General features: G+C 48.6%; 1 protein-coding gene across 12 annotated transcripts in view; it reads right to left on the bottom strand.

Moving 5' to 3' along the window:
* The window catches only part of NCOR2 (nuclear receptor corepressor 2), a 238,542-nt gene that overhangs the window by 159,353 nt on the left and 58,070 nt on the right, over positions 1 to 21,119 (bottom strand). For all 12 annotated transcript variants that reach the window (XM_051785667.1, XM_051785666.1, XM_051785665.1 and 9 more), the window contains one exon: positions 6,047 to 6,259. In XM_051785667.1, the coding sequence (XP_051641627.1) occupies positions 6,047 to 6,151 (105 nt within the window). In that variant the 5' untranslated portion in view covers positions 6,152 to 6,259. Of the gene's footprint in view, positions 1 to 6,046; positions 6,260 to 21,119 lie in introns of those variants that run through there.

The following is a 21,119-nucleotide window of genomic DNA, read 5'->3' on the forward strand; positions in this document are numbered from 1 at the left end:
ACTTGGCCTTTTGTTTTAGGAGGTGACCACACTGCGCGTGGCCCCTTCTTGGAAAGCACTGATTCCTGCTGCCACCCCTGCACTGAGGCCAGGGCTGCTGCCAGCCCCGTTAGTGTCTGCACCAGCTGCACAGCACTGCATCCTTCCCCATGCCCGCTCCCCGCCTCTCCAGCAAACCAGGGCTGTCAGTGGCACTTGGCTGTCCCGTCTGAATGTGCCATTCATGGAGAAGTCACGTCTCGGTGAGGGCAGCTCTCAGCTGTTGTGGCTCCCCAGTCATCTGACCGGTGCCGGGTGCTGGAGCCAGCCGCCAGCCCTCTCCCCAGCAGCCAGAGGTGCCCGCAGAGCAGCAGCACATCCATAACAGAGCTGCTTTTGAGCCTCTCTCCATCACAAGACTTTTGTCCCAGTCGCATCCAGGCGCCTTTGAGCCCGGAATGACCCGTCTGCCCTTCCTCCATCCCCTGGTGCTCTGCTTCCTGATGCCATGAACATCCATTCAGGGTGAGCAGCAGCTCCCTTCATACAACAAACCCAAACTTTCCACCCTAAAAGCACCAAGTCACTTTGTTCATCGTCACATCTCTTTTGCAGTGCAGTCCCCCACCATCTCCTACCACACTTGCTCCCATACAACACCTCTCTGCAGGTCATCTTTCCACATCCCTTATTTAGCTCTCTCCTACTGCTCCTTACACCTCCATAGCAAATCCTTTACTTGTTCAGTATTTTGAATAAATGCTGTCACAATGACAACCACCAAGTCCCTAGTCTTGCAGAAGGTGTCTCCAGGGGCTGGTGGGCAGCAGGATCAGAGTCAGGCCTGGAGTGCAGGAATTGCTCCAAAAGTGGCTTTAGTGGGTCTCCACCTTTGCCAAACCACATACCCAGCAAAAGTTCTTTCTTCCCCTGTAGATTTACAATCTTGAGATCAAACAAAAGCAAAGCATCACCTTCTGCATCAAATCATGTCCAAAAAGTGGATTAGGGAGCAACCACAGAAGTTTACAGTAGCTTGAAGCAAAAGAAGTGTTTTGGATAAAGGCTGTGTCTTAGGAAAAATGAGCTTTAAATACAAACTGCTGTAAGCCGACTCCTCCTTCCTGGCAATAGGAGGGAGACCCTAGGGCAGGGAATTAGGTGTCCTGTTCCTTCACCTCTGTGCTCTCCCAGTCCCACAGCAGAAAGCCAATTTTCCCAAATCCACCACCAAGCTGCTAAGAGCTAATGCAACCCGTCACTGCAAAGGTACTCAAGAGAGACTGCGCTGAGTTCTCGTGACACACCTGATCAGAGTCAGTATTTCAAAGATATGTCTTTTATTTTCAACTCATTCCTTAGAACATTAGCTGGAGCCCCGCAGGCAGAATTCAGGATGCCCCTCACTCAGCTGGTAGCAGGAGCCTGTTCCTTGCACTTCTGTTCTGCAAGCTCCTGGAGTCCCGACACAGACTGGCATTTTGCTCCCAGGAGATAATAGCGTGAGTAACTATTCCAAGGAAAACCAACACAGCAGCAGTAATGCAAAATACACTGCCCCTCTGCAGGCTTACCTGGCATTGCTGTGCCACACTGACCATGTCACTGTGGAGAGCAGCGAGCTCCTGCCATCCCCAGAGCTTGTGTCTCCTGACAGCACCTTCCGCGGCAGGACACTGGGTTTCGCTCGCCCTGCTCAAACTGATGAGAGGAGGAGTCTGGGCAGGGAAGGCACTCGATTCCCCCCAGGCCACCTTTTGGCTGGGACACCAAATCAACACGCAAGTTTGCACCAACCTCTTGTCTCTGGTTCAGACAGACAAGGAAGTTATTTATCAAGGGCCAAACCAAACGAGTGATCGGCCGGGACACTCCTGCACAAGGGCTGTTTTGCAAATGGGGAGCTTAATGAAGGAACTACTGAGCTGTTCCCAGGGAGGAGAGGTGGCATGGGGAAAGCACAAAGGTCTCAAAGCTGCAGCAGAGCAGCTGAGGGGGGCTTAAGTTCACCTTTCCATCCCAGCTGAAGCCATGTGCTGGGAATGGGGGCAAACAGCAGGAAGGAGGCAAACCAAGCACCTCTTGTTTTGTAGGGAGGGAAAAGTGCTTATGATGGTGATTCATGTGACAATGGAGCACCACTTTCATATGAATGTGCACACACCCCCATCATACCAATCCCCAAACCTGTTTAGCATCTCTAGTAGATAAAACACTTAAAGCACCCTAAAAGCTGAAGCTATTTTGTCACAAAGGTTGCAGCATGAGGACACTTCGTGCGCCCTGACCCTCACCATCTCCTGCAGCTGATACCACCCTCCTGAAAAGCCCATCCTGCATCTGAAACCATGTCATTCCTGCCCAGAAATGTCAGGGCTCTAACAGGAGCAGGATGACTGGTAAGGAGGGCACAGCAAGAAACTGGATTCACATGGAAGGAAGAGAAGGGAACCCTTCTGTTCCCAGGGAATATTGATCACAAGGAAGCTTTAAAAGGAAAAGGGGACATGCACTACACAGGAAAATTGATCTGTTTACAGAAAATATCTGCAGGTTGCCTGAAAATGAATATCCTTCATGCAAAACTTTCCTTTGAGAGAGCATGAACTTCGGATACATTAGAAGGTTAAGAGCGTAAGTAATGTGTTTTTTCACCTTTAGCTAAAGGTCACGGAGCATTCAAACAATTCCTCTGTTTCCAAGCTGAACATGACAGAAGTCAACTACGCACACCAACATTATAGCTAATGAATATGGAAAACAGAAATGTTTTCCCTGCAGTTTGGCCAAGAACCACTCAGTGCCCTTAAGAAGAAACTGCTGATTATTGGTGATTTTAGTTTTACCTCAAGAAAGTCAAACAAACCAGAACCTTTTCACCAAGCTTCCCTTTAAAAGCACGCTCACTTGTCAACACTTTTTGCAAGTCATTTTCTAATAGGACAGAATAAATCCAGGGTCATTATAAAATATTGCACCACTTTCACATCCAGCCTCCCTGACAGCTGTTGGGACCAGATGTCTCTCAGTGAGAAGGAAGAGGAGGAGTACACCTGAATATGGCTGGGGACTTGCTTACCCTGTGGAAGAGCCTGTCTGCTGCATCATCCCCCAGAGCTCAGTCTGGGTCAGACCCATAGGTTCACAGCCCTGCCCAAAGCTGGCACTCAAGAGTGAAACCAGCCAACAAACATCCTCACTCAACCGGTACTCGATCTTCTCTGCCAGCTCCAAACTCAGCAGTAACTCATGGAACCTGCTGCTGGGAGGAGATGCCCATATGTACAAAGCATATTCTTGTTTGTTCACTTGAAATACGTATTTTTCCTCTTTTTATTGGATATCCCCTTGGGTTTTCTGTGATGGGAGAAGAAAAATGCCCAAGCTTGCTTCCACTGCCTGCTGCCCCTTCACGACATCCCCTCTCACTTGCCTCATCTGTGAAATCAAACAGCTGCAATCCTTTAAATCACTTTTCATAAAGTGTCTCCGAGCCTAAAATAATGTCACGGCTCATTTCTGAGCTCAGCATTCCTGCCGCGCCGCATTTCCCTGGGTGCGACCGTCACAGTTGGACTGTGATTATTTATTTATATTATAATAGCATTTACAGCCCTGCTGTGCTCAGCCCTGCACACGTGCCCAGGAGGTGACCCAGGGCGTTTCCACCACCAGGATAAGGATCCCTGAGCTGACGAATTCCCAGTTCTCAGGAAAGGATGTCTTGGAACGCAACAAACCAGAACCAAAATTTAATTAGATGCAAGACATGTTAGTGTCGGGTTGGTTTTGGCCTCTCTTGCTTTCTTCCAAACAAGCTCTCACTGTGCAAACACACCCCATGACAAAACTGACCTGGCCAAGACATGCAAGCAAATACCGCTGACTTTTAATATTAAACAGCACAGCAACTTCAAAGGAACTGGGCTCTCCTCTCCCAAGCAATCCCACCAGAGATCAGCTCCAGCCCCAGAGCCATGGCCAGGTTCCAGCTCATGGCGCCACCGAGCCAGAGACACGTGTTTGCAAACAGCTGAGAGCGGCGGGGCAGATCATGCAGGGACACGCTTCCAGAAACACTCCGCCTACCCTCCCAGGAGAGGCAAGGTGTGTTGGTTTGTGTGGGGCTGTCACGCTTCTGCTGAGAGGAGCCTTTTGGCTTTCCATCCAAAAAAATCTCAGCTCGCACCTCTCCTGCATCCAGACACCCAAAAGGTAACACATAACTTCGGGTGATTACATGTGGCTGTAAAAATAGCTTCTAGAAGCAAACGCCAGCAACTTCTTCCAACATTAATACAATAGAACAAAACCAGTGTTCACTGCAGCCGGGGAGCAGGGCAGGCTGGAGGAACCCCCAGCTCCGGCCCACTGTGAACAACTGCCCCGCTCAGCTCATCCTGCTGTTGGCAGCACTAAGGGGAAGAAGTTGGGATTTGCAGGAGAAAAGGGCTCAGCACCCCAAGGGCAGGAGCCTTTAGCACTCTTTTAAAATCAGTCTCCACACTGCAGATTGAGGTTCCTTTGGTTTGTTTATAAACCACAGTTTTGCAACAACTGCAGATCATGCTCACCTGGTCACATCCTCCTCCAGCTCCGGTTTCTGATAGAAAGAGAACTGGGATTTTCTTTCTGAGACAAATGCTCTTGGTTCTGTTCCACCCCCCAAACAAACACGCTCGCACCGATGGAAGCAAAACTCCCATAAATCGAACCAGGTCAGCGTGTCTCATAGCCGGGATGAAAAGCTTCTTTGTGCAGCAGCACGCAGGCCCCGAGCGATGTAGATGAGCCAGCAAACACAGCCAAGAGCTCGTCCCGCGCCCTCCTTAACGTTTCTATTTCAAAGCCTTTCCAAACTCTAGCTCTGCTCCCTGTGCCACTCTGCTGAGGCCAGGCAAAGAGGGCAAATGAGGGAATTTCACCCCTTCACTGACACTTCATGGGTTTCCAGGCTCTGAAGTCAAACACTGAAACCAGCACAGACCGAACCTGACCATTCAGTAGCTGTCACTGTCAAAGGTAACTCCCAGACAGAGTCTCCTCGCTGACTTGTGTTACAGCCACCTTCCTGGCTGTGGCCACCTTGCTGTGACCCACCAAGAAGCGGCTCTGAAGAGCCTTGCAAGTGTGAGCCACACTCCAGCACCTAATAAGATTCCTTTAAGCAGCCTGAGTTGACTAAAGCTGTTCCACTAAGGACAGTTTTTTCTGTTAAGGGCTTAAACCTAAAACATTCACCCATGAGCAAGCACAGATGTGAGTGACATGGCACAGAAAGGAGAGGCTGGATCCAGGTGAATCAACCTCTGCAAGTTCTGGTACAGCCAAAAAAAAAAAAAATCATCACCAGCTTATGCCCTGATCCAAGAGGAGAAAAGAATAGGGGTCAATGTAAGAGGGGGAAAAAAAACTGTGGAAGGATAAAATGGAAAGCTCAGCATCTCAGTTATTTTCTTGCTCCACAGGAGTGCCACATGAAGAGAGGCAGGTCTCCTGAACAGATGGCAGGTTCACTCCCAACAGTTTGTCTGAGAACCAGAAAAGCTCTCCCATGGGTGTGAGGAGCGAGGACTGGGCTCGCAGGGAAGCAGTGAGCCCATATGCAGGAGAGGATGGTCATTCCTTTTGATTCAGGGCCAAGGAAAGGTCATGCAGAAGAGGCTTGGAGGCTACGCGCTCCTGCTCCACACAAATGATCAACCTTCCCCTTTCCCCCCAAGCTGGATACTGCACCCAACCAAGGGTGGTCCTGCCAGGAGGACAAATGGACAGAGGTGCTCAGAAATGATGAGCCAGAGCCCACGAGCACTGCCATGGCAAGTGCCAGCAAAAGGCTGGAAAGGGAGAGAAAAACTGAAAGCGCCATATGGAGAAACAAAAGAGGATCCCACGAGAGAGGAACGATGAAATCCTGTACCACAGGCACGGAAACGGTCTGATTTCTGCGTAACAGCCACATCCGAGAGCGGCGCGGCTGAACCGCTGCCCAGCAGTGGGGACACGCCGGCGGCTCCCACCCCGCACGTGGGTAGGGAAGGGAAGGGAAGGGAAGGCTTTGCCTTACCGCGTGTGGCCGGGCAATCTGAACCGGGTAGGACATGGCGTGCGGGGGGTAGCGCGGCTCGGCAGCGCGCCAGCTCTGCGTCACGGGCTGCGTCGATCCAGACATGTTGGAAGAGCAGGCACGGCGGTCGCTGCTTCCAAATCGCCGACGAAAGGATTAGGAGAGCCAAGAGCTCCTCTTCATCATGTGTGTGCTCTCCACGTCACGCAATAGCTGGAAGGGAACAGGAAAGCAGCAGGTTAAAATTCAGTCAACCACAGTCCCATGTGACAACCGAACATCAGGCCTTGGGCGATCACCAAAACCTCACTGCCCTCGCAATTCCCCGGCAGCCTCGTCTTCCGCTTGGCAAACGCCACTGCCAAGTTTTTGCTGTAGATTACTTCTATCACAGGGAAGTCCAAATAAAAGATTTTCCCAAATCCATCCCACCCAATTTCCCTGGAAAGCCTTCCCTCAGCACCAGCAGGACTAGGCCAGCAAAATGCCAGCAATTTATTTGGGTCCTGTTGATCTGTGTCTCCAAGTCTCTTGGAGATGGGTATTTTCTGCAGGACAACTTAGTTTCCAAAGACACAATCTAGAGTTCTGGCATTTCAACACAAGGTCCCTCCCTAGCCCATCCCTTTCCACATCCACACTCTCACATGTCAGTGCCCTCCTTTCCAAGCTGTGGCCACTTTCAAAGCCCCCTGAGGTAAGCCCTGATCTATGCCAGGAGGGACACCAGGCACTGACCTCCCCTACAGCCATATCCATCCAAGAGGCTAAACTAAAAACCAGGACTAAAGCACGTCACACATCCAGAGCCACCTGATCAGCCCCTTCTGATCAAGACCAAGAGTCTGAGAAGACACCACAGCCCTGAGGGTATTTTCACAAACGCCCCTGCCACCCATGCTTTTTCTCCTGTACCACCTGTTGCAATTCCTATTGCAGCTGCAACATAATCAGGGAAACCAACAAAGTCAGAAGATACTCCTTGGCCCAAGGGGAGATTTACAAGCTACTGATTTTTATAGATACTTCATATAGTTTGCTCAGTGAGGATTTTAAGCCTCCTGGTTTTTGTATGGATTACAATGAAAAAGTAGCAAAGGTCTAAATGCTGCATTTCATTGCTGCCAGCTTGAGGTGCATTAACTATTATTCACATATTATTGGTTAGTTATACAAACCATAAATTCCCGCTGCTGCCTGAGCTCAGGAGATGCTACAAGGACTGATCCTAAGCAGGGAGAGCCTCAGCTCCCTGGGATCCATCCTCCATCCCACCCAATGCTGCGCACACTCGCTCATCTCCTGCTCGGTGCAGGTGCACGTTACATATAGACTTGTGCAAGGTTTTTTGGCAGCATCAAAATCTTCCATCAGCACATCAGGAGCAGCAGAGGAAGTTTCCAACGCCACAAGTTCCCAGCAGCCTCTCCCCACGCTCATGGTCTCTAAGCATGGGGAGCACAGCCAGTCCCAGCCAACGCAACTTCAACTGAAACAGCGGTTGGCGTGCACGAAAACCAAAAAGGGGTGGGAAAGGGGGGGGAAGAAAAAAAAAAAAAAAGAGGAAGTTTTTCTTTTTCTAATTTTTTCTCCTCCTGTGAGACCACAGATCAGCCCGTGCTGATAAACCCCTCGCTATCTGCTGCAGGCAGGCACAGGGCTGCCTCGCTGGTTTGCCGGCACTGACGCATCGATCACAGCCACAAATAAAACCAAACCAAGGCAACGGCTCCCGGCAGCCCAGGCACGATGAGCAGCCAGAGGAAAGCAGCCTAGGGAGGCTCCCTCATCCAGAGGTCAAATTTTACGAAAATCATATTTTTCAGCAAATCCCCATGAAGTCTAAGGATGACAGACACACAAAGACATTGCCATGCTCCTGCTGAGCGTCAGGTGGAACTCTTTGGAAATAGGTATTTTGCCAAGTGATGTGTGGAAAAACACACAGCAAGGTTTAGCTCTCAAGGTATGGAGCAGAGAGACAGCCATGTCTTTCCTGCTTTTGGCTCACTCCATGCACAGGAGCTGGGATTCCCCCCAGCCCTGCACCCACACATCCCTGCCGAGCCCTGGGGCACCTTACCTGCCACCCCAGGGAAGCACCGGTGGCCTGGGAGCAGCCTGACTCTCATCCCAGATAAGAAAGCCTCCCCATGCAAGAGCCTGGCGTGCTCAGTGCAATCCACCTTGGGCAGGAAAGCCCCTGAGTAAGTGGGGGAATTCAGAGGCACCCAGAAGACACGTATTTATACTTCCAGTATGACTGTCCCACTTCCCCTCACGCTTCCGACTGGATGGGATTTTAATCACCAATTCCCACCCAAAGCTGGGGGCTGTGCCAGGAGCACGTGGTTCAAAACCCTCTCTGCTCACCCTCCAGGGACACACCAGCACCCTCCCAGGAGACACAAGCACCTTCTCAGCCCTCCTACAGCCCGTGTGTTTCTCAAGGGGCAAACCCTCCCTGCAGCTGCCAAGGACACGTGCACGGGGCTCTCAAGGGCTCCAAAAGCTCGCTGGGATCTGCAGTAATTTAAGGTACTTTCCTAATAACGGATTCCAACTCGGACATTTTGGCTTGCAGCCACCTACGAGTTAATTAGCACATGTAAATATAAACACACACACAGACACACACACACACACACACACACTCTCTCACAGAGACACACACACACTTCCAGCTGGGGGCCCAGATTCCTTGGCAGCTTTCAACAAGCCAAGGTTTCCCTGGAAGCTCAGCAGGTAGACCTGACCACACCAAGCCAGCTGACTACAGTAAAAGAAATAGGATGGTTTTTCTTTTTTTAAACTCTTCAGATCAGAAGTTATGCTTAAAACTCAGCACCATGTGCAAAGCCACATGGTATCAAGCTCTAAAACAGTTCAAAAGCTTTTTTGCCTCTGTCTGTGCAACCAAAACAAAGTTAACTGTCTGCTAGAGGGCTACAGACACAGGATGAACTTACAGGGGCCAACAAAACCATCCTGCACCGAGTCACAGTGTCTGTGAGCCATGCCCTGCACTAATCACACAATAGAAAGAACACAAAAGGGATTTTTCCTTAACAAGGGCAGTAAACCACCTCTGTCTCCCTTAAGGCTTCTTATTAGAAGCCCTGGAAAAACAAGAGTGCTTGCAAACAGGCAAAGAAGCACTGCCCAGGCATTTCCACACCTGCAAACAGCAGGTCACCAGCAAGATCTCAGTGCAAGCCCGAGGCCCTGGATGTTTCCACCACAGAAGGACTGTGGCCCGGAGCCAAATGAGGCCATCAAAGCACTGGGGCAGCTCCAGAAATGCCATCACCTCAGATCCCATTTTTACACTCCATATGCCCATCCCAGCACTGCTCCAGGGAGGAGGGTCCATGACCAGCTGGCAACAAGGCTGTGGGTGCTGCCACTGGGGAGTAAAGTAGGAGCACAACATTGTGCTGGGGATGTACTGGTGCCACTTCAGAGCTGGGTGCAGCTGGGACACTGCTTGGCCACCTATTCCCAGTAGAAGACACTGGGGTGCCTTCTCCTCCCCAACCCTTTAATAATTATTTTTAAGAGAGGAACACAAACAATAGAAGCAGATTAATGGAAATAAGAGAGAGAGTGCAGCCAGGCTCTTTAAATCTTGAAAATCAAACTGTTTGGTTCCTACTTTTCTCAACTGATTTTGATGAGGAACAGACATTGTCTCACAGGAAAAGTATTCCCCCCCCAGTTGGAGTCTCCATCCGAGACTGTTTTACCCACAGACCTGTGTTAGCCATTACAGCACTAGGTATGAAGAGATTTATGGTCTCTGATTAGGAACAGGAGAAAGCTGGAGATTACAAGCAAACCCAGAATCAGGCCTACAACATGAATCTGCAGACGAGGCAAGAGACCACGGAACCTCCTAAACCCATTTATTTCCACCTGTTGGGAGACTCTCAGGATTTTGCCCCGCTGCTGAAAACTACCCCCATCCTCCCCCTGCCACCACCTTGCTTCCCTTTTTTTCCTCTTCATGTGCCATTTACTGTCTAAAATTGTTTTCCCATCACCTGTTCTCCCAATTCACACCATGAAAGGAGACTACAAGCCACTGCAAGTTGCTGCAGGCTGGCCCACACGACAAGGAGCTCTGCCCGCACGCCCGGCTATCCCAGTGCCTGCCAGCTCCCAGCAGCATCCCCAGCTCGGGCACAGCCCGTGCTAATGGGGTGCACAGCACTGGGCCAAGCACATTCACATCCAGACCAAGAGACGGGCACGGACAAGTCCACAACACTCTGCAGTCATCTACGGATTCCCAGCCAACAGCACCTGGACACAGAGCTGCACAGCTCCGTGCCGGGCCTTCGGCGCAGCTCCCGACCACGGCGAAGCACGCGCTGATACAGTCAGGACCCTGCTAAAACACCACAGGTCTAAAATAAGAGTTTGCAATTAAATCCAGTTGCAAAAATTTTAATTAACTTCATTGAACATACTTGTTGCTCTTCAAAGTTAGAGCCAACCCTCCCAATCAGCTCCGGACTCCTCAGGGAGAGCAGGATTCCCAGGCGAGGTCCCTGGCTTTGCTGACACAGTACAAACGTGGGCCAGTTGCTGTAATTACCCTGTGCCTTAGTTCATCTGTCTGAATAGGTGAGAACAACAAGACACTCCCAGCTCACAGAAAATACCGGTTCATCCGTGCTCTGAAGAGGTATAAAGATCCCAATGAAAACACATGGCTCAAGTTCAAAATACACTTTATTTTTTTTAAAGCAAGGACATGCTGAAATAAGGTTAACAGAATATTTTGTTTCTTAAGTCCATAGTAATGTTACTCAACTTGTGGTCTACGGATCATGGATGGTCTATAGAAGACGTTAGGAGGCAGCCCACAAAATGACTGCAAAAGACCTTATTAAAAGGCAACGACTACTACCACCACACCATGCAGACAAGACAAATAAGAAAAATGCTGCTGGCACTCACCAGTGCATTTAACTGAAGCGTATTGACAACAAAGCCCATGTTTAATTACATTAAATGATGCAGTTTTTGGAAAAAACAACAAAGTTGTCTTTAATCAAATGCTAAATACATGACAATTTTCCTCCTCAAACAAGAAATAAAAGGTATATATCCTCCAGTAAACTCGGGTAGTTTGAAATAAAAATTAGGGAGACTTTTGTTAATAATGCTTAATTAATACCGAGCTATAACATCCAAATCCAAGAGTCCAACCAACCATGATGCTTAAAAAAACCAGCACCCACTTGTGTGTGGCACAGAAGAGCGTACTGCCCGTCAGCCACCGTCCCACTGATGTGCTGTACAGCTCTAGATCAAAAACAGACCTGAAAAGTAGCTAAGAGATTTACCCAGCCTTGCTTTAAAGGACGAGTGGAAGCAAAAACAATTAAGATGCAATGAAAATGAGTAGAGAGACGCTCCTGAGAAATACACCACAACGTAACGTTAATGGATATGTCTAATCAATATGTGCATGAAATTTTCTTGGAAGACAGTTGACATTATACACAAATATTTGTATGTACTGTATCTATTAAGTCCTTTCAAGAGGAAAGCAGGCCACCTGCCATAATTTTAGGGCTCTATTCAGAATAACAAAGATGACTATGTCAGTGTCTGCAGCCCAGGAATCCACGGTAATCACAGCAGAGCACAGAGGTTTTACACTAACATTGCAGCACAGGGTCAACAGGAAAGATCAGGCACATCCTGAGCACCACGGCATAGAGCAGAAGTTATTTCAACCCCAAGGGTCGAGGCATGTACCTGCATGTGATCCTAAAGCATTTTTCTTGCTTTGGAGGACTACAAAAGCCAAGCCAGGCTGGTAGCACCCTGCACGTGATGGTCAGACCCTGCAGTTCCTGAGGTGTCCCTCCAGCAGCAGGACCCATTCCCCAGCTGACATGCTGGCAGCAGCCCTCCTCCCTCTTCTCTTTTGTCCAGATGACTTGAACTAGATTTTTTCCTTGCCTGACCGACGGTGTGGACACACAAGCAATTACGGCAGCAGATCTGGGGGAAGAAGGGGCCTGCAGCACCGTGACAGAGCTGCTCAGAGCAGGGTGTTACCCTTGTACGAAGGTACAACCGGTCCCTAAGGCTATGGAGGGGATGGCAGAAGCTCAAGAGCTGAAGTCTCTCATCCTGGTTTGCTGTCTCATAGCTGGAAACCTCCAGGCCGCATCAGCTCTCCCACCATGGTACAGCTCCACGCAGAACCGGTTCCTATCCCTGATGAAAGACGACTTCACTGCCCTGTTCCTATCGCTGCCCAAAGCCACAAAGCAGGATTTGCCACTTGCATTTCTCCTTTTCCATCTTTCCAAGCTATTTTCGGCACAGGACCCACGTTTAGCTCTGCCCCGAGATAACCTTTGCCGGCATTCGTGTACAGATCTTGGCACCGCAGCGGCGCGGAGCAAGGTCAGAGGGTTGGGTTTTGTCAGCCCCACTCCTGGTTGTGTTTCGAAAGGCAGGTTTGCCAGATCGGCTGCTTTCAGCAGCAGCGCGACACTGGCCTGGTGCTTCTGGAAAGGACATGCTGACTGTGCACTGTGATTCCTGCCCCTGAAAACCCTCACTCAGACCCCAAACCTCAGTAGGAGAACGTGGTTCCCTGGGAGCAGATGAGACATCTGCACACCCGCCCCACCACAGACACCCCTTGTCAGGGGAGCACTTGCAGTGGATTTCACACACTTTAAGTACATCTCAGCCCTCGGCAAAGGGGCTGCAAGTGACCTTGTGATGGCTCCCAGAGGGACATGTATGTGCTTAAATGAACAAGACTGACCCATTTCTCTTTGCAGGAGCACTCAGCCATCACTCCCCAGTTGCAGGGACATTGTCTTATTAAAATGCACGAGCCACACACCAAGTGCCGGCCTGGCCACAGCTCCAGCCTCAGGTCAGCACCAACGTCTGAGTCTCTGCTTTTCAAATCCTGCCACAACATGCTTCTTTTCCTCTAATTTCCCTACTCCCATTATTGCATTTTCCCCTTCTAATCAATTTTTTAAAAAGTAAGCACCTCCTGATTTCGCAGTTGAGACTGCAAAACCACGCAGACAACCCGTGGCTCTTTGGACAGCGAGTTTGTCAGCAGGGAGCTGCTCTTGTTATGCAACAGCATCGTTGGTCCCTGTGCCAGGGCACCCATGGCCCTGCAAACCCATTCCCATGCTGCTCTGCTGGGAAGTGGAGAGAGCCGGCACGCACACGGCCACACGCAACCCACTGCTACTGACTGGCAGCTGCAGCCTAAATGCCCAAAAGGGACACTTCAAATAATTAAAGATAGTGACAAGGAACAGTGAAACAGAAACCCACACGAAAAGAAAAAGGGGAGGTGGGATTTGGATCCATGCACGGGCCATTCATGGAACAAAGGAGTTATTTTAAGTCTGGGCTGGAAATAGAAAACAAATTAGACCATGCGAGGCCTTTGTTGAAGATGATCTGCAAAGACAAATGGAAACGCCCAGAGAGCAAATTAAAAAAAAAAACTAAACATGAAACCACTCGGGCACTGGGACTGCAAAGGGAAACAGGGCAGGGGACTGAGGGAGGAAAGGAAAGGAGTGACAGTCAGATGGCCAGAGCGCAGATTAAGCAGTCAAAAAAGGAGACAGATAAGAAAACCAGTGCAGGACAGCAAAAGCAAACCAACAGAAGTGACTGGTAAAACCCCAGGGATGGAAAAAACACTGAAAATGCCCCATTTTGTGATGGAAGCCCAGCCCAAAGCTCCAGATACAGAAATGTAGGAGCTGAAACTAAAAAACACATCTGTTGGGGCAAGATGGGCTGTGCAAAGGAACAAAGTAAGCTCTCCTCCAGCCTACAATGCTGCAATATTCACCCTGCACTGCCACATCCACCAGGGATGGGATCCAGGCAATTTTAACCATGGGGCACGAGTAGACAGCCTGTTCCAGGGCAAAGTTCCTTCTCTTCCCACTCCCAGACCCCATTTCTCTCCTGCCTCTTCCCTGCAAACACTGTACAACATCCTTCCTTACTTAGCTACTCCCTCTTACATTAAACATGGGCTTAAATACTGTGACTGTTACGCAGTTCTAATCTCAGTTGAATAAACACACACCAACAGCCTTGAATCAAGAAAAAAGCACGCAATTCCTTGCCATTGTGCAATAATGGTACAGTAACCGTGTGGCTATTTCAGCCACGCTCCCAAGTACATTAAACAGCACATTAACAACCGTCACTGTAACAACACATCACCACTGCGCCCACTTGCAGCTCCCAGGAGTCAACCTAAACCCCAGACTATCCAGATAAACAAGGCTTTTAAAATGCAAGGCAGGTTACAAAGCACCTGCGAGATTTATTTATATATTTTGTACAGAACACACTGCTCATTTGATTTTCAAACCCTTCAGTTCACGTTGCTAAAGAGACAGGTCCTCTGATGTCTTGGGCACGTTCATGAAAGCGAGGGGAGTCACTCCTCCAGATCCTTTTGTTGAACAAATTACTCAGCTCAGGAGTGACATTTTCAGTTATTTACATCCTGAATAAAGAAGGGAAGTTCATTTTCTGGAGTTCCTAAGATAAGTTCTTTGAGGTGGATTGTACCGCTAAACATTTTCTCCTTTCGCACGTTCCCAATTTCAAAGACGACAAAACATCTTTGCCTTCTAAATTATTCCTTTTCTTTCATGATCCTCTAATGATTCAGGAGTCTAAACTTCACATGAGGATCTTTGAAGAGCACCAACTGCCAACATAAAAGCTGAACTATTGTGACAAACTGCACAATTTAATGCCTCCCTAGGAAGACACGTGCAAAGGAACCGAATTACCCTAGGGATCCGAAACGAAGCCTGCAAATAAATTAAATGACCTGTAAACCAAGGTACTCAAAAATATATGAGATGCTATGCAGCTGTGCCATAAAATATCACTAAAGGAGGGAGTCATTTGGGAGCAGAGCTGTTTTAAACTAACCCATTTCACTCCGGGTTTGCACTGCAGTCACTACACATAACCCAGCACATCGCTGCACCCCAGACTCCAGATGGGAACTGAAGTAATGCTCCCTCAATTGCTTGTGATGGTCTGTCAAATACTAGCTCTGAACCCTCCCCTAGGCCTTCCTCCTAACATCCTCCAGGTAATTACTAGCAGATAGAGTCAGTTTTCAGCCCAGGTTAATAACTGAATTCTAGCTATTTGTTCCTGCACGTTGCTGCTGCTTTCATTTCTCCCCAGGAAAACTGATGAGAAGTTCTGGCTTGCTGGTGGCCCAGTGAAAGGAGCTGCTCATTAGTTCACTGCAGATCAGTCGGAGAGACAGGTCTAAGCGGTAGGAGCCATTAATTGGGTACATTCTGCTTTCCTTGTCCAGGTAATTAATAGCTTCTAGACAGAAAGTCAAAGCCTCTCTAGAGGCACAAAAAAACCCCTCAAACGTTTGCATACAATGTCCAGCACCTCTCAGAATGCCGGACAATTGGCAGCGAGGGAAGGGGGGGCAAGAGAACATCACCTCCACCTCCTCCTCCATCCCCTTCTCAAATACCCCGTACACAAACCACAGCCCAGTGCAGCCAAACCATTCTGCATCCACAGGGGAGTCTTACCCTGAAAAGAAGGAAAAGCTTGCACAGCTCCAGCTCTCTCCAGCTTCTCTCCAAGGCAAACGGCACTTTGCAGGAGCCAAGCTTTGGGTTATGTTTCTACAGACAGTCTTACAAAACAGATGGGGATTCCTGATGTGTTTAATAACTGAACCCGCACAAGTGGGCAAACGGGATTTCAGTGCTTCCCTGCCAAGCTCAGTCCTGCTGACAACAAGCTGTCCAAAGCTGCCAGTCAGAGCCCAGCAGACCAGGAGTCCTGCCTTGCTGATCAGGACTCTTCTCAAGCTGCAGCCTGGTCATATCCTTTGTCTCCCCCGAGCTCAGAGCAATGGTTTTCAGCCTGTCATTTACAGGCTTCTGGGAGCCTGTGGAATAGTTCGAAGGAGTCCTTGTAAGGTGACTGAAATCCATGCTACACAGATGAGACATCTTGAATGGTTTGCTCTTCCATGCAGAAGCCCTGAGTGCCAGTGAGACAGGGTCAGAAGATTCTGGTCTCCCTGCCCTGTTGTATGGGAGAGAGGGGAGAGTTTTGCCTTGTTTGCCAGCAAAATGCCCAGTCCCTAGGCTATCAGTCCAACCTGTTTAGCAATTGCTGAACTCAAAGCTATTTATTAATAATATTTAATAACTACTTAAAAAACAAACAAACAAAAAAACCAAAACACCTCAGCTGCCAACATCAAGCTCTTCTCAAGATGAGTCACTGGCCCAATTCACTGCTGCTGCTGTGCAGGCACAAGCAGGTACCTCCCGTCCCCCTGCACCCACCTATCCTGGGGCCGAGGTTTCAGATGGTTCCTCACCCTCCAACCTTTCAGCCATGTAATAGAAACAAAGAAAACCACAAGGGAAACATCTGACACAAAACAATCCTCCTCTGCTGGGCAGCACATCTCATGGGCAAAAAGCAGCTCTATCTCCGAGTCATTGAACTTGGACCAGCCTAGTCTGGACAAGAGCACTGGGAATGCTAGAGGAGGGAACAGCAGAGTCATAGTCCCAAGGTCAAAAACTGTTTTTGTAGAGCTATAGAAACAAATTATGGCATAATAATCTTTCCAGAGTCCATCTGGGAGGTACTTAAGGATGCTTCCCAGCACCTTTACGCACTGAGCTTGTAACCTTGATGAAGGCCTCAGATTTAAAGTAAGATTTAATTGCTGGTTACCTACAGAAAGAAAAGACATGGTATCCAAAATTGTCCCTGCTGAAGCAATGAGTTTCCCATGATATCAAGCTGACACAGGGATAACTAAGACGATTATCGTCCCCAAATCTCCATCACTTCTGCTTGGGCAGCTGAGCTGCTCATGAAACAACCACCCTTAACAGCTCTGGTATTTTAATGAGAGTAGCCAATAATGGCGGATTTCACTAAAAATAGCTGTGGTGCCTGTGAGGTCTCTGTACGATGGCACAGCACATGGCCTGCTGCTCTGTGGGAGCCCTACAACACACCCCCCCAAGCCCACACAGAGAACATGGATCCAACCAAGCCACCCCTGCCTGCTCTTCACACTTCACCCAACCTTCTCCACAGACTCTGCCCTCACAGAGAATCTTACTGTGGGAAAGACACTGGAAAACACACTCTCACAGGGAGAAAGCAGCACAGAAGTGAAGAGTTCATGGGAAAAAATAAAAAATTAAGCCCAAAGCTTCTTTTAAAATACCCAAGAGGCAGTAACAGCACTCCAGGTGTAAAGTTGATTCTGGTCAGCGTGTACATGTTCCTGGGGCTTAGTTGGATGGGAGGGTCCTTATTTGTCCACCTTCTGAATCCAGAAGGATTCACATCAGCGAGTACCAATTACAACTCACCAGGCACAAACATGCCACTTCAAACTGTAAACACAGAAAGTTTCTGTATTTGGGATAACTCTCCAGTTTAAAGTTGAACAGGAATTTTTATGGATGAACATAACCCCCCCTCACCTTCCTCCCCGCCTCCACGCTCCATGAAGCTCAGCTGCATGCTTTACCCAGGAAATTCAGTCTGCTTTAATACAAAACACTTGACCACAATTTCAACCGATGCAAGAACTGCCTACCCTGAAAAAGGAGCAATGTCATCCTCTCAACAGTTGGGAAATAGCATTCCTATACAATCACTGCCAGACTCTCCCAGCACTTCCAGAGCCTCACAGCAGTAGCTCCACACAGCTCAGGAGTGCTGCCTTGCAGGACAGAGAAGACCCAGAGGTGGAGGGTTTTTGACTGACTTAAACAGGCAGGATAGGGAGCTCCTTAGTCCTCCTCCCACAATTCTGGTTTAAGGGGTGTGGAATGGCTTAATTATGCCCCTCAAGGCAGGAAGAAGTCACTTGTCTTTAAATACTCAGACTTTTATTGAGTTAACAAGTTTTAACAAGGTCAAGGCTTGAACGGTAAACTCTTACCCAAAGGGGAATTTGCTGTTTCCCCTCTTGCAATTCATTAATGTCCCCCACGGTTTATTTCCGAGCCCTGTGTTAAAGTTATAAACTTCACAGGCAGAGAAGAATCAAGAAAAAAAATTTAAGCAGTCAGATGGGGTAAATAAACCTTCACTTTCTCCACCCTATCACAGTGTCCCAGAGAAGCACCTGGCACACAAAGACAACACCCACACACCCACCCCCCCCTTGGAGGGGGCTGCAGGCAGGGCACCTTCATCTCCTGCCACCTCCTGCCCAGCATAGGGGTGAGCTCTGGGAAACCCTCTCAGTTAAAATCACTGTGGTCTCTGCACTGTAAACAGCTGCAGAACAGCTGGTTGGGAACCAAACAATGAGCACAGGCCACCAGAGCCAACCCCTTCTCCCCTCATCTCCTATGGCATGACTGGTTGTCAACGAGTAGGAAATCTCCAGAAACAAGCATACAAATATTGCAGGCAGATGCCAGAGGTAAGGAAACGAATACTGAACTGTTTGACAACATGGAAAGAGAAATATTAATTGCAGCCTTCCCCAAAACCACCTCCCTGCTCCCCAGCCCGAGCCTGAAAAAGGCTTCCCAATTTTGTTTTTACATCAGCCACCCACAGGGCAGGACCATTCCCACGTCCCCATGTGCTCATTTGCATCGTCAGCCTCACCACAACATTTCCAAGTCCTACAAGCTCAGACTGCCAAGGAAAAAGCACAGCATCACCCTTCAAACATACACCAGTCACCAAGATCATTTAACCACATGAGCAGAAAGTCCCTTGCTAGGCAGGAGCAGGGACAGATGAAAAGTCAGCCCTTGCCAGATTTTACCTACACCCTACAGCCCCGTGAGAAGGGCAGAGCATCAGGGACACACGTTGCCCAACCTGCACTTCAGAGGTTCTACTCATCGCCCACTTGAGCATCACTCAGCAGCAGTTACTGACCTGAGCAGAAGTGACGTCGATCGGACATAAAGCAGTTTTAATTTCTCTGAGCAGGAGTTTGTACTGGTTTGACTGAATGTGCTTTTAAATCAGGTCTGCTCAAACTGGAGCCGGTTTCCTGCTGCGATTCAGATATCCCATTACACAGCTCATCTCAGCTGCCAGCTCTGTACAGCTCAAGCAAATGGAAAGTTGAGCAGTTGATGGAAAAAAATGCTTTTGTACACGAACAAAGAGGCCATACTAAAAAAAAAAAAAAGTCCCCTATAACCTTGTGTACAGAATTTACCTTTAGTTTCTGGTACTTGGTTAAATAAAGGTAAAGCCAGCTTGGATGGGGGATTGAGAAATCTGATCTAGTGAAAGGTCTGGGGGGTAGGGGGTTGGAACTGGATGATCTTTAAGGTTCTTTCCAACCCAAAACATTCTATGATTCTAGGAGAACTCAGGAAGACAGCAGAGACACAGTGCAGGATGTGAGCTTAGCCTGCACCTCTTCTGCTTCAGAGCAACCTTCCCCCTTCTCCCAGTCCAGCCCAGCCTCTTCAACTAAATTCCACTTCAGCATCCCATGCCTCCAAGCAAACCACCCTCTACCCTCTATGCTTTTTAGCTCCCTCAGCAAAGAGCTCTGTCAAAGCTCCCAAGGATGATGCCTGCAGGCACTGGGAGCAGGAACAAGGGAGGAGTCTGTTCTTCTGTGCCTTAAACATACCAAGAATAATCCGTAACAAGATAGTTAATACTTCAACACGTACAAGGCCTAAAATATAATTTCTGTCAAACTAATCGGCATTACAGGTCCACAGTGTATTTTATTAGCTGGATGCTAATGGAGCTACAATACATCAGGTCCCATTTTAAAAGTTACAAATAGTTTATAAAGGCTTAATCAATCATTAAATAGGTGTTTGAATAAATGGCTGAATCAATCACTATAAGCCATAACTCTAAGTAAGTTATTGGACTTTTTAATAATCTGCAGTATCTCCAGCTGAGGTTCTCACACCTACCTGTACGACCCCATCAGGTTGCAGACCTGAGGAACAGAACACTCTATCTATCATTTCTTAACTATTGGTACGTAGGTTTTCATGCAAATGTTGGCCATATATTGTCACACTCCATGTAGGTGATGTTAAAAATACAGATGAAACATTGTGGAGCACTAAAAAGCGGTCCTTTGGGATGGCACTGGAGAATATTTAATAAAGGCAAAAGCTGCAGGCTAATTTCCCCTGGGAGTTCCCATTTAGAGCCTGTCGCAGTGAGAATCCATCACAGACAGCACTGATTCACCCACATCAGAGAGAAAAAACACCTCTTCTTCCTTCCCCACTGCCAGCACCAGGATATCACCTTTGGTATGTGAAGGAGTATCTTTTCCAGAGTGTTGGCAACACTTCCCAGCTGCAGTGAGCACATCAGGAGAGCCTCACTCTCTTGCTCCCCAGGCTGCAAACCCGAGTGTGACCAGCCACCTCTAAGGGCTGTGAACATCCTACCACAGGTGAGCATCCAGAGAGGAGAGAGAGAGGATCCCTCTGCTTGGATGCTTGCTCAGCTTGAAGGAAGCCCCTGAGCAGCCTGAGGCTGTATCCAGTGCCAGTTGCTCCCAACTTGGAGCAACTGGGACCTCAGGAACTCCAGGTCTGACCCATGAAGCTGAGTTTCTCCACAAAATGATGTTTGGGAACAGCAATTCCCATCCTTGCTCTTTGGCTTCACACACAAGCTGCCTGTGCTCCCTCCTCCAACAAGGAGTTCTGAAGCAGATAAGTGAGGTGACAGAATAAGCCTCATCTCTTTAGATGGAGTTCAAGATACTATGATATTTAATGTAGCATTTCTCAGGGAATGAGGTTAGGGGTAACAAGCTACCAAGTGTCCTCCCACCATCTCCAGCAAGGAGAAACTAAATGTCTTGACTGAACTCAGCCTGGGGCTGCTACGTGCCTGGGAGGGATAGGAGGAGAAAGGGCCAGCTGAGCAGAAAGGGAAATATCTCTTCAATTCCAACAAGACAAGGTCCCTGCCAGGAAATGCACCACCGGTTCCTCATTTGCTTTACTGAGAAAAGTTAAAAACAAGAGCGCTG

Source organism: Manacus candei, unplaced genomic scaffold (genome assembly GCF_025592945.1).
Source record: "Manacus candei isolate 608988 ecotype Guabito, Panama unplaced genomic scaffold, ASM2559294v1 h1tg000020l, whole genome shotgun sequence".
Taxonomy (NCBI): Eukaryota; Metazoa; Chordata; class Aves; order Passeriformes; family Pipridae; genus Manacus; species Manacus candei.